Raw genomic sequence first — 15,987 nt, 5'->3', positions numbered from 1 at the left:
CTGCCTATCTGTACATCCGTATATCTATCCATTTATCTATCTGCACATCTCTCTGTCTGGCTGCCTATCTGTACATCTGGCTATCTGCCTATCTGTACATCTAGCTACACGTCTGTGTCTACCTATCCATTTATCTATCTATACATCTATCTGTCTGGCTACCTATCTGTACTTCTATCTATCTATATGTCTGTGTGTCTGCCTATATATTTATCTGTCTATACATCTCTCAGTCTGTCTGCCTTTCTGTACATCTATCTTTCTCTACATCTGTCTGTCTGTCTATCTATTTATTCTTCTATCAATACATCTCTTTGTCTGTCTGCCTATCTATACATCTATTCACCTACACATCTGTCTGTCTTCCTATTTATACATTTATCTATCTATACATCTTGCTATCTATACATCTCTCTGTCTGTCTGCCTATTTGTACATCTATCTATCTATAGATCTGGCTATCTATCTCTACATCTGTCTGTCTGTCTATCTATTTATCCTTCTATCAATACATGTCTGCCTATCTATACATATATGTATCTACACATCTTTCTGTCTTTCTATTTATACATTTATCTGTCTATACATCTGCCTGTCTGTCTATCCATCTATCTATTGATCTATAGGTCTATTAACCTTTATTAGAAGTTATGGCTGAATCCACAGATCTGGACTGTTCCAACAGATGCTCTTTTGCCTTCGCTGACTGAGAGAGAACTGTAGCAAGAAGCTGGAGCAGGAACACACACACACACACACACACACACACACACACACACACACACAGACACACACACACACCGCAATGTTACTCATCAATATCACAGCATTAGAATGATTTATTTAGTCATCAATACTAACTGGACATTTTGGCAGCTGATAGGGATTATGTGACACTGAGGCAAACCACTGCATATATACAGGTGTCTTAGGTGTAGGTGTAGAATTCATAGGTGTAGAATTCTCCATCCACCTGCCAGTCTGCCTGTCTCACCTTTACTCCCTCTGCCTGAGCATGGAGGATGTGTGTGTTGCTCTGTCCACTGCCTGACGAGCGAGCGCTGCTCGAACTGCTCACACTGCTGCGGTCCCCACCTAGCACAACCACACACACACACACACACACACACACACACACACAGTCAGTCCAGACTGGTCTTGAATACCCCAGAACGAACAGACGGTTGATGCACTGCTGGTACAACGTGAGTACAGACACTCAGACACACACATGCACGATAAGGCAGATGCAAGGTGGTGATAAACTGTGGAAATGAAAATAGACTTCATGAGATTAATCTTCACACACACACACACACACACACACACACACACACACACACACACACACACACTGAGAGCCAGCTATTTGAATGAGCCTTATGCACATACCTGTGTGTGGAATTAAAAAAAACAAAAACAACAAAAAAAACTGTCCCTGGTGGGACTCCAGGGATATTCTCTCCGATTTAGAGGACAGCAACCACCTGACAAAATACACCACAGCCAACGCCATCCTAATAGTCTACTATAAACAGCTGTTATGATAACATTCTGGTTCAAACTGAGTAATGGGACAGCTTGGCAGAAAGGGAAATATGATCAGGATTATGCTCTGAATTATATCCACGCTTTCCTTCTGGCTCAGCAGAAATACTGAAAATCGGCGCTCCAAACCAGTGTAGTGTTTTCTGTGAATGTTGATGGTGGATGATTGATGATGGATGGTGGAAAAATACAGTGGCTTCGGAAAGTATGCAGACCCTTTCCTTTTTTTTTGCACACTTTATTGTTGTAGATTTTATTAAAAATCAAAAACTGAAATCTCTCATGTAGATAAGTATTCACACCCTTTATTTAGTACGTTGTAGAAGCACCTTTGGGAGCAATTACAGCTTCGAGTCTTCCTGGATAAAGCTCTACAATCTTTGCACACCTGGATTTGGACAGTTTCTCCCATTCTTCCTGACAGAACCTCTCAAGCTCAATCAGGTTAGATGGGGAGCATCTGTGAACTACCATCTTCAGGTCTCTCCCTTGTCCTAAGGGGTTCTGGGCTTTGGCTTGGCCACTCATGGACATTCAAGGACTTGTCCCAAAGCCACTCCAACATTGTCTTGGCTGTATTTTTCGGGTTGTGGTTGTGCTGAAAGGTGTAGCTTTGCCACAGTCTGCTGTCGTGTGCACTCTGGAGCAGGTTTTCTTCGAAGATCTCTCTGTATTTGGCTGCATTCCTTCCCTCAATTCTGACCGGTCTCCCCATCCTGGCACTGAAAAGCACCCAACCGCATAATGCTGCCAACACCATGCTTCACCACAGGGATGGTTATAGTCATGAAGGCCTGATTGATGAAGCATTTCTCAGAAGGTTGTCCTTCCAACAGATTCTCCCATCTCTGTGGAAGACTTCTAAAACTTTAGACTTGCCACTGGGTTCTTGATCTCCTCCCTGACCAAGACTCTTTAGCACAATTACTGTTTGACTGGACAGCCAGCTCTAGGACGAGTCCTGGTGGTTCCAAACGTCTCCCACTCCACTGTGCTCCTGGTAACATTCAAATTTGTAGAAATGGTTTTATACCTTTGCCCAGATCTATGTCTTGACACAATTTGATCACTGAGGTCTACAGAGAATTCCTTGGATTTCATGGCTGGGTTTTTGATACAATTTTTAATACAATAAGGTGTGCAAAAAGTGAAGGGATCTGAATTCTTTCCAAATGCACTGTATTACTGTTGCGCAAACTTGTGCAAATACCACTTGTCCGTAGTGCGACCGAAAGTCTATGTATATGATGCTAGATTTACTATCTGTATACTAGAGTGTATCTCTATACTGTAGGCTGAACTTTACCGTAACAAAGCACCACCCTTGTTGAACAAAATACGTCTGTTACGCAACATAATCCAAGCCTGCTGTTAAAAGCACTAGAAAAGTAAATTGAAAAATGTGTCCTGTGTCATTTCTTGTACATTCCTGCATTCTTACAGGTTTGCACACTGATCTGTCTTACACTCAGTGCGCTGTAATATATGCACTTTTTATTACAGATGTGTATACCGAGCAACTGGCATCTTGGAGACTCAATATCTTGTCTCACTGTAACTGTCTGGTAGTCTGGAAAAACCCATCATATGTCGCTGTGGCTGAATTCTGGTAAACAACCACGAAAGAAGAAAAAATTGTTTCTGGCCACAATTGGGTTTTTCTGAGTATAACATACTTTGACTCCTCTGCCTGAAGATGTCTAAAACCCTGCTAGCTAAGTCTTGCACACTGAATGTCAGGCTTTGTTCAGGTTGTTGGATAGACATCCAGTAGCGAAACTGACATAAACCTAATCATTTCAGACTGTAATTAGATACCAGATGTTGAAATGTCCACGACACTCCTGCACCATAGTCCAGAATAAAATTTTACATGCGAATGAGTCGGCATACGCCTACAACGTACACGCCCGTGATGAATGAAATCCTTCAGAGACACAGCAAGTCCATACTCTCTAATACCTAAAAACCCTTTCTGACTTCTCCACATCTGTGTGTGCAGTAGGCATGTACCGATATTACATTCTCAGATGTAACATTGTGTATCATACCAATAAAGCACATTCGAACTTGATCTTGGACTAGAGAGACAGAGCTAAGCAACCTTGTGAATAAAACACCCTGGCTATTGATTGTATATCGACACAGCATCATGACGTTATTTTGACACAACATAACAATAGCGTCCGTGTTGGATATAGGAGTACATCGTAGAAAACCGATTATCGGCACATGCCTAGTGCGTGATGGATGGGAAGGCTCCAGAGACACCGAGGAGCATCTGAGGTCAAGCAGGGCGAGCGAGGGATGAGCAAGCGGAGGATTAGAAGGAGAGGAGAAAGAGGAGCGAGTGTGAAGGCCCTGCTGTTACCTGCTGCAGGTTTGCGCAGGACCCAGATTTCCTCAGTGCTGCCCCCCTGTGGCCCTCCGGAGGAATCTGAACCCCGAGAACCTTCAACACAGAGAGCAGCGTTACAAACGCGCCACCGTGATACACTCCCGTGGTGTTGCCGAGGACAGTAACGCTGAATTCATGTGAACTCCAGGTTTTACATCTATTTTATGCACTGTATGCTTTTTTTTTTTTTTCAAAACTGGCTTCTCTCTCTCTCTCCCTCTCTCTCTCTCTCTCTTTCTTTCACACACCTGCACTTACATACTCAAGGTGCACATTTATATACATTAGTACATAAATATATCAATAACATATATATCTGTGTATATACATATATAAATGCCACAAAGTACAAACACACATACACACAAAAATAAATACATATATAATATATACAAAGATATAATTATATATGTGGAAAGGTTAGAAACAAGAACAACTGCAGTGCATCACAAGGTCCTTCGGGAATTATAATCATGATGCTGAAAATTGATAGAAATATATATATAACAGCATTATATAATAAAACATAGCAGGGTCCAAAAGTCTGAGTGCTTTATTAATATCCAGGGCTGTGTGTTCCTATTAAAGTCATACTTCGTGTGGAGACGGCGTTCGGCTGGCTTCCACAAACAATCTGATGTAATTGCTGAGCAAATGGATGTGTCATACACATGGTATCTGGGCTGACTCTGAGAATAAACGTGCTATGCAACAGAAAAATTGTGACAGGTTGTTAAAAATGAGCCATGCTCAAGCTGATTCATTCCAAGATGGATGACTTTGAGGAGCGGCAAGCTTTTTCCTACAGTCATGGGAATTGTCGTGAAAATTTAACCGCAACACCTGCAGTACTGGAGCAGTCATATGTGACAGCCAATGTGAAAGTGCAGTGAGTACATGAGCTTATAAGTTTGCAAAGGTCTTTGTGCAACCCTCCCAGACGTCATCTCCACGTGAAGTATTCTAAAGTCTTAACACTGTGTGTTACTACTTGAATATGTGCTCAGGCATGTGCTGATGCCAGTAACTTTTGAAAAACCTACAATCCTTTCTGAATACTGAAGATCACCCAGCTTAGCATTAGCATCTTAAAGCTCAGTAAAGTAAACATCTCACAGTAGCGTAACTCAGACTGTCAGACCCGACCGTAATTACCTGGAGAATAAGACTTAATAGCTTTCATTAGCTTGTTAATAGCTTGTTAGTAGAGATAAAAGGGTAACAGGAAACTTGATGTGTGTATTAGTGTATTAGTGTATTAGTGTGTCCAGGTGACTGGACTTGTATTATAATGCCGAAGATGTTTTTCTGCTCATCTGAGGTTCTTCTTCAGTTGAATGGCAGGACATTCAGCACTGTTTAAACCTGTGTGTCTGATGTCACTCATATCATGTTGGTCTCACGATGTCATTAAGATGGAACAAACCATTCCTGAACAGAGGGAGAGAATGCAAGAACCTCATATATCTAGCTAAACTTGGCACATACCATGCCAACAGATGGGGAAGATCTAATATACTACTGTTTGAACTGTCCTTTGTATTTATCTTCCTGTGTACTTATTGTCTATTTCACACTCGTCTCACACTGTTGTGTATTTTCACTTTATATAGTCCTGTGTCCATGCTACTGGATATCTGCGAGTAGAGGAATGACAGTAAAATCCCATTTGGCTTGATGCGACCTGACTGTGTGTCATTCAGACTTGGTATTCACATCCGTCTCACGTGGTCTGATCACAAACGGAAAGCGTAAAAAAAAAAGGCGCGTGGGGAGAAACTGTAGCCATATTCCATTTGTAGTGTAAAAGGCAGTGTGTCCTCAACAACGTCAAAAGATCCCATTGACACGAGGGTTGCCAAGTTTGCAATTTTCATGCAGAATCAAGCTACCATAAACTCCTGTCTCTCAGACATGTTCTAGAAAAGAAAATGTGCAGCTGCAATACAGGAACACTGTTATCAATATACTGTATTCGAACCAGCTTTAAGGACTTAAGCTTAAGCAGCTTGAGGACTAGACTAGCTAGACAATAGTGTATGAAATGTGATATAATCTTTACATTTTTTATGAGACGTGTCTCTGCAATCATGTGAGAGATTCAGTCAAAGCAAATAAAATAGAGCACAAATGAGTTTTAGTACTTCCTTGAAGCGGTATTGTTAGTGTGGATTCTTATTTTATGACCTTGTGCACTGTGATGAAGTTCATTAGAGCTGCATGTGTGACGAATTTGCTGTTTTTTTTTTTTTAAAATCCTTAAACTCCCAAAGCACAAACAGTGCACTTGCCCAGTTTTTACATTCCTCTCTTTTGGGTAAGAACTACTGTTAGTGTAGATGTTGAAAGCACAAAAACTGCATAAAATACCATGAAGTCTGACCCTGATAGTGTGCGTAAAGCTTTTACTGACTTATCTAAGTGTCCAGTGGTTTAACTAGGAAATGCCATTCGAGAGCTAAATATAAATATATAGGCTACAATCCATCCAAGTTTTGGCAATTAACAACTTTTGGCTTTGGTTTGGAAGTGATATAGGGTTTCTTTTAGCAGAACTCTTCTAAGTCGCAAAATGTGATCACAAGTGGTCAGTGAAGATGTACTCAAGACACATGAAAATAAGAGGTGAGTACGGCTATCCATCTCAGCTGTCGACTTGGGATCGGATCACCTGAGCTGGTTGTTACTACCAAGTCTGAACAGGGCCCGTCTGTTTAAAGATGAAGCAAACCATTTCCTGCTTAAAAGCAAAGAATCTCATGTCAATTTCATGATGTCAGAGGTGTGACATCACAGAGATAAATCTAAACGTTGATCGATTTTCTACCACTCGGTAGAACCATCAAAGAATCCCAAATGAGCAAAGGAACAAGTTCAACATTATGACATTATAAGTCCAGTCACTTGATTTTTTTTTTACTACTACTTTAATTACCTTACAACAGATGGCTGACATATTAAAGGAAAAAACCAACATAAAGTGTCTTAGAAAGGTGTTGGGCCACCACAATCCTCCAGAACAGCTTCAGCAGTGCACCTTGCCATAGATTATACAAGTCTCTGGAACCGTAATGGAGGAATAAACACCATTCTTCCAAAAGATATTCCCACAATTTTTTTTTTTTTTGACGCGTGTCAAGGCCATAGCATATGATTTACATCATCTTCATCCTCAACAAACCATTCAGTGAGCCCGCATAGATGGGGGCGGGATCATGCTGGAAGAGACCACTCCCATTAGGATGGAATGTTTCATTATAGGATAAAGGTGATAAGTGGACACTAAGGAGACAAATGGACCCAAACCATGTCAGCAAAATAGCAGAGCATAACAGAGCCACTGTTTTTTTCCTTTAATTTGTCACCAGGATGTATGTATGCTGTGTGTATTTCTAGTGTAGTTAATCTGTGTGATGTTATCTGACGTGTGTTGTGTCTTTGCTACTGTGTTGATAATGATAATCAATGGTCAATATGACTAAAAACCAACTGCCATCCGAAGGTTATAATTATTACATTCTATTCAATCAAGATCTGAGAGGATGGCCCAGCATTTAAATACTGTTTTTCATTGCGCCCATGTCAACTTCCCCTTACAACACAAGGAAAATCTTATGTCCAATAAGACCAAAATTGACATCACAACAAGAACAACATAGCTCAGAGACTTACACACTCAGGACCTGATGTAGTACGTTTTGGGAATCTGATTTAAGGCTCGATTAGGATGCATTCTGCATATGCCTCTATGGCGTACATGCTTAAATGCGCAATGGACTCGGCAACACTCAAAGATCAACACTGGAAAAAGGGGGAAGTCAAGTAGAACTCGTCAGGATGCCTCCACCACCACCAAGTCTAGTCCTTCGGGTTACTAAATTGTGTCTCAAATGTACTTCAAACAGGAAGAAAGCTGAAGAAAACCTATTTCAGACATTTGACCTTGTTGTGACCTTGACCCTGTTTGAATCAATCCCAAAATCTAATGAGCTCATCTGCTGTTTACAATGACAATTCCTTAGAAATCCTACAAACATTCAACCACTCATTATAAAGGAATAAAAATGGGAAAAAATGGAAAGTGTGGCTAAATTACAAATCCCATTGGAATTTTCCTAAAAAAAAATAAATATTCGAGCAATTATCGTCAGTTCTGCGTGTCATTTTCTCCGCCTTGAGGTAAAGCTGTCTCTTTAAGTCTTCAGGACAGAAGACTTTGCACTTTCCTGTTTATTAGTAACATGACAAGCTGCAGTTTTTGTCTTATTAACTTTAAAAGAGAGAGAAAGAGAGAGAGACACAAGAGAGTCTCGTAAGAGAACAACTGTTTATAGCTTCTGTTACGCAAGAGACGACTGTATTGCGGGAATAACAGAGAATTAGTGCACTTTCGACAGCTGTAATGTACAAACGGAGGAGTCAGAGGAATAAAACCCAACCTGAACACGCAGCAGTACACCCCAGTGTACACACATTCAGCATCTCTTTACATCGAGGTAATGAAAAGCTCTTAAGATGGCAGGCAAGGAGACTCAATCAAGGGGAAGTGGACGAGGATGCGCTATAAACAGTACTGAAATGAGGCCCGGATGTGTATCCAAAGTACAACAAATTTGTCTTTAATATATGCTCCAAGGATCAGATGCAGAAGACACGACCGAGACACATGAGAACACACACACACACACACACACACACACACAGGAAGAAGGAGTGATAGAAGGACTCGGACAAGCATGACAGAAAAGACTTGTGAAGGGCTGTGAGGTCACGGCACAGACAAACGAAACATGTCCTGCTTAAAGCAGCTAAAAGATCAAATTAAATAACAAAATAAGAAACTGCAAAAAGCAGGTTTCAGAAAACGTCAAGGAATGTCTGACATTTGTTTAATTTTAGTATGAGAAAAATAGGTACCATCCATTTTTAAACATTCCTTAAAGTTTTTAGAAAGCAGTAATGGATTAATAATAATAATAATAATAATAATTATAATACAGTCAGGTACAAAACTCTGAGTGCACTAAAAGGGAACTAATCTTCCATTGGTTATTAAATACTACAGTATTTCATGTAAAATTTAGTCTGCTTAGACTAAAAAAATCAATACTTGCTAAATCCCCTTCATACATTAAGCATTTTTAATGACCATCATGTTTGTACTGCCTCCAAAACAGCACTTCAGCACCCCCTAGTGGTACAGTGTAGTTTAGTGTTTGTCCCGTTAGTGTTGCAGTAGGCTAGCACTGTATTGTTTTCTGAGCTGAATCACTTTGCTACAGTTCTGTTCCTAATTTCTCTGTATATTTTTATCTGTAAATTTCTTGCATAGTAGTCATTACATAAAAATGTTAAAGCTTTATGGAGCTTCTCTATAACAATTATCATTTCTGCTAGCGCCACAAGAGATTTTAACGTCAGCTAACATCCTTCCGGTAAATTTTCCTTCATTGCTGGAGTACGCTAATGCTAAAATGACTCTCTGCTGTCTGTCATCACAGCTACACTATTTAGAACATACAGTTTTGGATGTATAATAGACAAAGATGATGTTTCCAGACTTTTGGACCTGACTGTAATAATAATAATAATATTAATAATCATAATAATAATAGTGGAGAGTCAGTGTCCTGTACCTTTCTGGCTGATCGGCTCGGCCGAGCTGTTTTGTGAACTTTTATAGCCAAAGGAAGTGAAAAGTGGCTGATGGGATAGTGGCAGGAAATGACACGATTCTCCGTTCACCATGGCGACGGCGGGAGACACACACACACTCGCCGGCGCGATGGTGTGATACTGTTCAGTACAAATGACTAAACCAGCACAAAATAAAATATGCAAAACATTAAAAAAAAAAAAAGAGAGAGAAAGAAAATCAAAGATGCAAAACAACACAATACAACCAAAATATCAGCAACACTGAACCCTTCTGCTCTGTTCAAAAATTACCCGTTACAATAAGCGATCTATTACAAGTATACCGTTGTAATATTTAGGTTAGGTGTAGCCGAGAGGAAGAACGATAAAAGTGTCCCATTTCCTCTATTTCTTATTTTCACTCCCAGCTGTGCACACACACCTGCTCTACTCTGTGCTGTAGCCCTTAGACACTGTGGTTATGCTTGATGTGTGACGCCAGCAGCTACGCAAGCAACCTTCCATCACATCACATCTGGAGGCTTAAAAGCTCTGTGCACTAGGGGAAAGTCACACAGGAAACATACCTCACTAGTACTTGTAACGGTATTCCCTTTTTTTGACCACTTCCCCTGATATTGCAGTGAAGATGGCGTGAGCTGAGAAGCCAGTGATAACATATATCTTCAGAAAATGGCTGAAACACCAACCTAGATGGTATTAAAGCAATCTTTAAAGAACAGACAAGAGAAATAGATTGATGCCAAGCAGTTTTCGATGTACCGGTAATTTAGTTGAACGTACAGAAATGATTCACTGAATGAAAGCGGGAAACATACGGCAGCCATCTTATGCCTAACACTAATCCCTAACACTAACACTGTCTTCGTGGTGCCTTGTAAATTGCAATTTGCAAGTTGTAATAACATCATTTCCTACCTCGGGATGTTCGACGTGCAAAGTATGGGGGAGAAAAAACATGGATGCCTCCACAAAGTGTGTCCTTTGTTTGTTCAGTCAGAGCACGTAAAAACGTATAAAAAGCTACTTTACCTGCTTTTTTTTACAGTTACAGGCCTGAGTGGCTATTAGTTCTGTTCTACTGCAGTGAACTTCAAACATTTTGGACTGAAACTGCAGCACAGCAACAGCAGCAGACAATAGGGAGTAGCTTAACAACAAGCTAGCCAGCTATCGTTAGTGATAACTCTATGGTCAGTGTTAATTAATACGGTTAGTATTATAGATTTATGTATATGTACAGTGTCTGTATATTAACTAATCTAAATACTATATAATAGTGCTATAATCTAATTTAAAAGTAGAGAAACGAGACGTTATACTGTTCACAGTGAGAGCGGCCATGTTGATTTGACGTCACTCGGTAAACGTGGAAGGAACTGGCGGTTGAAAAGTTCCCCAAGTTGACGAGTTTTAAATTCCTTCACGGTTTTCTGTGTTTTTTACCAGTTGTAGGGAGGGAAATACAAGTTTTGCCCCTACATTCACACTAGCAAGTGCCAAAGCAACCAGAGACCGTTCATTTTCTATGTATACGTATGACACGGTGCTTTCGAATTGATAGTGTAACAAGCGAAACAAGATTTTTCTCAGTTCTGTGCAAATTATGATGTGGTAAAGTGACAAATCCAGACGATTGGCTTGAATGATTTCTCAGATGACTCATAGCATGTGTGGTCCAGCGTATCTTCAGTTCCCCACTCACAGCTTTATTTCCTAGCTACAATTAGTTCCCATTTACTGTGTGATGTGCGTAAACAGAAAAAAACCCAACATATAACCGCGGTTTCATTTTATCCTTTCATATTCGACGTGTCTATAGAGAAATTACAAAGAAAAATAAAGCTTAGAAGGAAGTAAAAGAGATTGTTGGCACCTCTGGGGAATGTATGTAGCTAGTACAGTTAGCTAGCTTTACTAATCTGCCAATGAAGTTAGTATGACGTCTAGTATGTAACGTCTAGTATGTAACGTTATTTCTTCGTGCTTAACTAGTTCAAGTTTGAAGCTATTAGTAGCTACTACTTTTTCTCATAGAAACTAGAAGCAAAAAAAAAAAAAAACGCTGGACAGTGCATGCTCACAAACTCATGAGCGACTTGTCACTTGCTAGTGTGAAGGTAGGTAACCACTAAACCTAAATTTCCCCAACTACAACTCAAAACCGAACCCCTAACAATTAACACTAAACCAGACATATTCAACTACAATTTGTAAAATTTGACCTACATAAAGGTCTTGAAAATCGTCTATGATGACTGAATGGTGACAACCTTTTTAATGCTTAAAAATTGTGAATTAGCTTATGGCTATATAATGTTTAGGTCTGCAAAACTGGTAACCACTTGACTCATGAGCTGAGATATCTGTTTGAATCTGGAAACGGAGAATTAACACACACTTCTGTCTTCCAACATTGTTTTCAATTTTTTTTAACAAGCCATGCAGTCACTTCACTAACCAGGCTAGAGAGGGGGAGTGAAATAGAAGTCTGTGAAAACTTTTCCCTTTTGTTGATGAGCCGCCTTCAAGCTAAATAATTTACATAAATGCACAAGATAGCGTGCGTTTGATCTGCATCAACATTCAGCCAGTTAGCCATCCCTGCTTTAAACTTTTACTGCTAATAAGAATCCTCTAACTCACACCTAACTCTAGCCTTTACAAATCTATCTTACAGCAATACTGCTATAAAATTTAATAATGAAATGTCACTCATCACTCCTAAGTACAGAACAGAAGGGTTAAAAATAGCAAATCATAAAAGGAGACAAAGAATAATATTAAACTAGTAAATGTTTGTGAACCTTTGGACAGATTAAATAAGCACAACCACTACACATATAGTGCATCACATACGCACATAGATGTATAGATATACTGGAAATGAGAATGCAAAATATTCTAAATATGAAACAGTGATAGGTACATACATATATATTGATGTAATAAATGAATAAATAAATAAATGTATGTGATCTTGGTAATGGTTTCTTGAACACAGGGCCGGTGAACACCATTTTGTCACTCCAGAAAAAAAACCCATTGTAATTACAAAAACTGTCTATGGGGAAAGAAATTTCTGGAATCAAGGGCTGAAAAGTAGACGTGGCCACTGTTTAGCTTTGTAATGCTTCTGTAGAAAATTCTCCCAATCAGAATTGGGGCTAGCTGCTCGCTCAGGTCCCTGGTTCCCCTACATGGTTGCGCCGGCACTGTTTAAACAATACGTATTAACTGAGACAAATGTTATTACGAATTCCGTGTTAGTGTTTGATGACAGATGAAATAAACACAATTGTTCGTGGTGCACACAGACTGTCAGATCCGATGGCATGGCAATGAAGCATGAATCACACTGAACATGGAAAGAACAGATGACACACAGCTGAGACATTATAACAATATTACTGCAGATTTATGACATTAACGAGAACCACAACCGGAATAAGAATTATAGTCCAAACTTGAACCGAAGCCAGAACCTGTCTAAGAAATCAGAACCACAATTAGAACAAGGATCAGAACCTGAAACTACTCAAGATAAAGAAACAGAACCAGAAGCACATTCACAACTAAAACCAGAACTAGGATTAGACAAATAAACAAAACAAAACCTGTATCCATATCCAAGTGCAATCAAAACAGAACCTGATCTGAAAGCAGAACCACAACAAGAGGAAACCAGCAGCAGAATTAAAATCAGAACCCAAATAAAAACAATATAACTGGGATCAGAACCAGAATCAGAATAAGAACAAGGAACCAGAATTAGAACTAGAACCTGTACAGGAAGTAGTACAAGAACCAGAACAGAAGGAAGAAGCTGATAACTAGACAGATACTGAATCCTTAAACTAAATACCAGAAACAGAACCAGAGAGAACCAAGAACCAAAACTACAATCGAAACTGAGAAGAGAACATGGACCAGAACTAAAACAGGAGCCTCATCATGGACCAAAACCAGCACCAAAACTAGAGCAAGAACCAGAACCAGAAGGAGGGGCAAGAACCAGAACTAAAACAATAAGACAACCAAGAACCAGAACCAGGTGAAGAACCAAAAACCAGAAGCAAAAATGCTCTGTGTTGGTGAAACAGGTTCTGGGTAGGAAAAGTAGTGAATAGGGGTTAAACAGGAACAGATTCAACAAGCGGTACATGAACAAAGAACAAATAAATGAAACCGTTTATATTCTGTCTGGAATCCAAACAGTATGTTGTTGAAGAACAGTGGATCCACATCTCCAGTGATAAACCATGAACTCTGCAACACAGTTGTTCAGCAGATGGCTGGATTCCACCACTGCTTACTGTAAGCTGCAGTTGTTCTTCTGTGTTTGTTCTTCTGCAGCTGTTCTTCTGTGTTTGTTCTTCTGCAGTTGTATGTCTACAGCTATTCTTCTGTGGTTGTTCTTCTGCAGTTGTTCTTCTGTGGTTGTTTCTCCACAGTTGTTCTTCTGCAGTTGTTCTTCTGTGGTTGTTTTTCCACAGTTGTTCTTCTGCAGCTGTTCTACTGTGGTTGTATTTCCACAGTTGTTCTTCTGCAGCTGTTCTACTGTGGTTGTTTTTCCACGGTTGTTCTTCTGCAGCTGTTCTTCTGTGTTTGTTCTTCCGCAGTGGTATTTCTACGGCTATTCTTCTGTGGTTGTTCTTCTGCAGTTGACCTTCTGCCGCTATTCTTCTGCGGCTGTAGTTCTACTGCAGTTGTTCTTCTGCAGTTGTTCTTCTGTGGTTGTTTTTCCACAGTTGCTCTTCTGCAGCTGTTCTACTGTGGTTGTTCTGCAGTTGTTCTTCTGCAGCTGTTCTTCTGCAGTTGTTCTGCAGCTGTTTTTCTGCAGTTGTTTTATTGTGGTTATTCTCTTGGAGCTGTCCTTCTGCAGCCATTTTTATGTGTCTGTTCCTCTATGGTTGTTCTTCTGCAGCTGTTGCTCTGCTACAGTTCTTCTGCAACTGCTCTTCTGAGACTGTTCTTCAACCTTTGTTCTTCTCATCTTACATAGATTATATGAACATTTTTTTCCAAACATGATCCCTACACCACTCATTTTCCCCCAAAATGCTCATATCTAGTTGGCCACATTACATAGAGCAAACAGTTTTAGAAAACCAACAACCTTTACACAATGTTGCATCTCCCCCTAGTGAGAACATACTAGGAAAACAACTAAAGTTGTTCTTCTGCATCTGTTCTTCTGCAGCTGTACTTCTGTGGCTGTTAATCTGCAGCTGTTCTTCTGTGGCTGTTCTTCTGCACTTGTTCTGCACTTGTGCTTCTCAGGCTGTTCTTCTGTGGTTGTTCTTCTATGCTTGTTCGTCTACAGTTGTTCTTCTGTGGCTGTTCTTCTGCACTTTCTCTGTGCTTGTGTTTCTCAGGTTGCTCTTTTGTGGTTGTTCTTTTATGCTTGTTCATCTACAGTTGTTCTTCTGTGGCTGTTCTTCTGCACTTTCTCTGTGCTTGTGTTTCTCAGGTTGCTCTTTTGTGGTTGTTCTTCTATGCATGTTCTTCTACAGTTGTTCTTCTGTGGCTGTTCTTCTACACTTGTTCTTCTGCCATCGTTCTTGATTGTTCTGTGTTACCACACTCTTACATAGCTTCCGTATACGTTTTATCCGAACAAAATCCTTACACCACTTTGTTTTCCACAAAACTCTGCTATCACTTTATTCACCATTAAAAGTCTTACATGGAGCAAACAGCTTCAATAAACTGATAGCTTTTACAGGATGTTATATTGCATCTCTCCTAAGTGAGGAACACTGATGAACTGAACGGAAAACATGAAGAATTCAGCGATAAAACAACGTACTCATCAATAAGCGACATGTTGCAACCACTGTCTTCAATATTTAAAAAGAGACTTTAAAAAGAAACTCCAGGGCTATGAAGTGCTATTAAGAATAGCACGTTATTCTTAATTATCTGAGTGTATAAAATATTTTTTATAATTAAAAAGTAAAATACTGCCTGTGGTTTGCTATAATGTATTGTAAGCTATTAGCATTCAAGAGACACAGCTGTATATATATGTGTGTGTATACATATGGGGCCATGTGGATAATTCTCCTTGTAGCATGATGGCATTACTAGCTGTAAAGTATCGGTGTGGGTGTGTGTGTGTGTGTGTGTGTGTGTACAACACTGAGCAAATCTGAACATTCTTTTCTCTCTCCTACCTGTAGCACCCGGCCTCTTGCTAATCACCTCCACTATGCTAGAAGGGAAGTATCCGACTCTGTCATTTCCTGTTCGGTTGTCATGGATGCAGCCTTTCCACCGTCCATCAGAGTGCTGCTCCAAAACCTAGATGACGAAGATGTAATATTTACATTCACAAAATCATCACATAATTCAATTAAAAAAAGCAGCAAGATGTCCGA

The 15,987-nt window shown here is 39.8% G+C and overlaps 1 protein-coding gene across 10 annotated transcripts in view; it reads right to left on the bottom strand.

The window, feature by feature from the left end:
• The window catches only part of caskin1 (CASK interacting protein 1), a 133,915-nt gene that overhangs the window by 14,689 nt on the left and 103,239 nt on the right, over nt 1-15,987 (bottom strand). For 7 of the 10 annotated variants that reach the window (XM_034309912.2, XM_034309914.2, XM_034309917.2 and 4 more), the window contains exons 10-14: nt 15,784-15,910; nt 9,583-9,759; nt 3,920-4,000; nt 995-1,095; nt 637-730 (exon numbers count right to left, since the gene is read on the bottom strand). In XM_034309912.2, the coding sequence (XP_034165803.1) occupies nt 637-730; nt 995-1,095; nt 3,920-4,000; nt 9,583-9,759; nt 15,784-15,910 (580 nt within the window). The remainder of the gene's footprint in view (nt 1-636; nt 731-994; nt 1,096-3,919; nt 4,001-9,582; nt 9,760-15,783; nt 15,911-15,987) is intronic. The other 3 variants (XM_034309916.2, XM_034309919.2, XM_034309920.2) reach the window with 3 other exon arrangements.

The sequence above is a fragment of the Pangasianodon hypophthalmus genome, chromosome 13 (assembly GCF_027358585.1).
Source record: "Pangasianodon hypophthalmus isolate fPanHyp1 chromosome 13, fPanHyp1.pri, whole genome shotgun sequence".
In the NCBI taxonomy this organism is placed as follows: Eukaryota; Metazoa; Chordata; class Actinopteri; order Siluriformes; family Pangasiidae; genus Pangasianodon; species Pangasianodon hypophthalmus.
The sequence above is the reverse complement of the archived record's forward strand: the minus strand, read 5'-3'. Positions and strand labels throughout refer to the sequence as shown.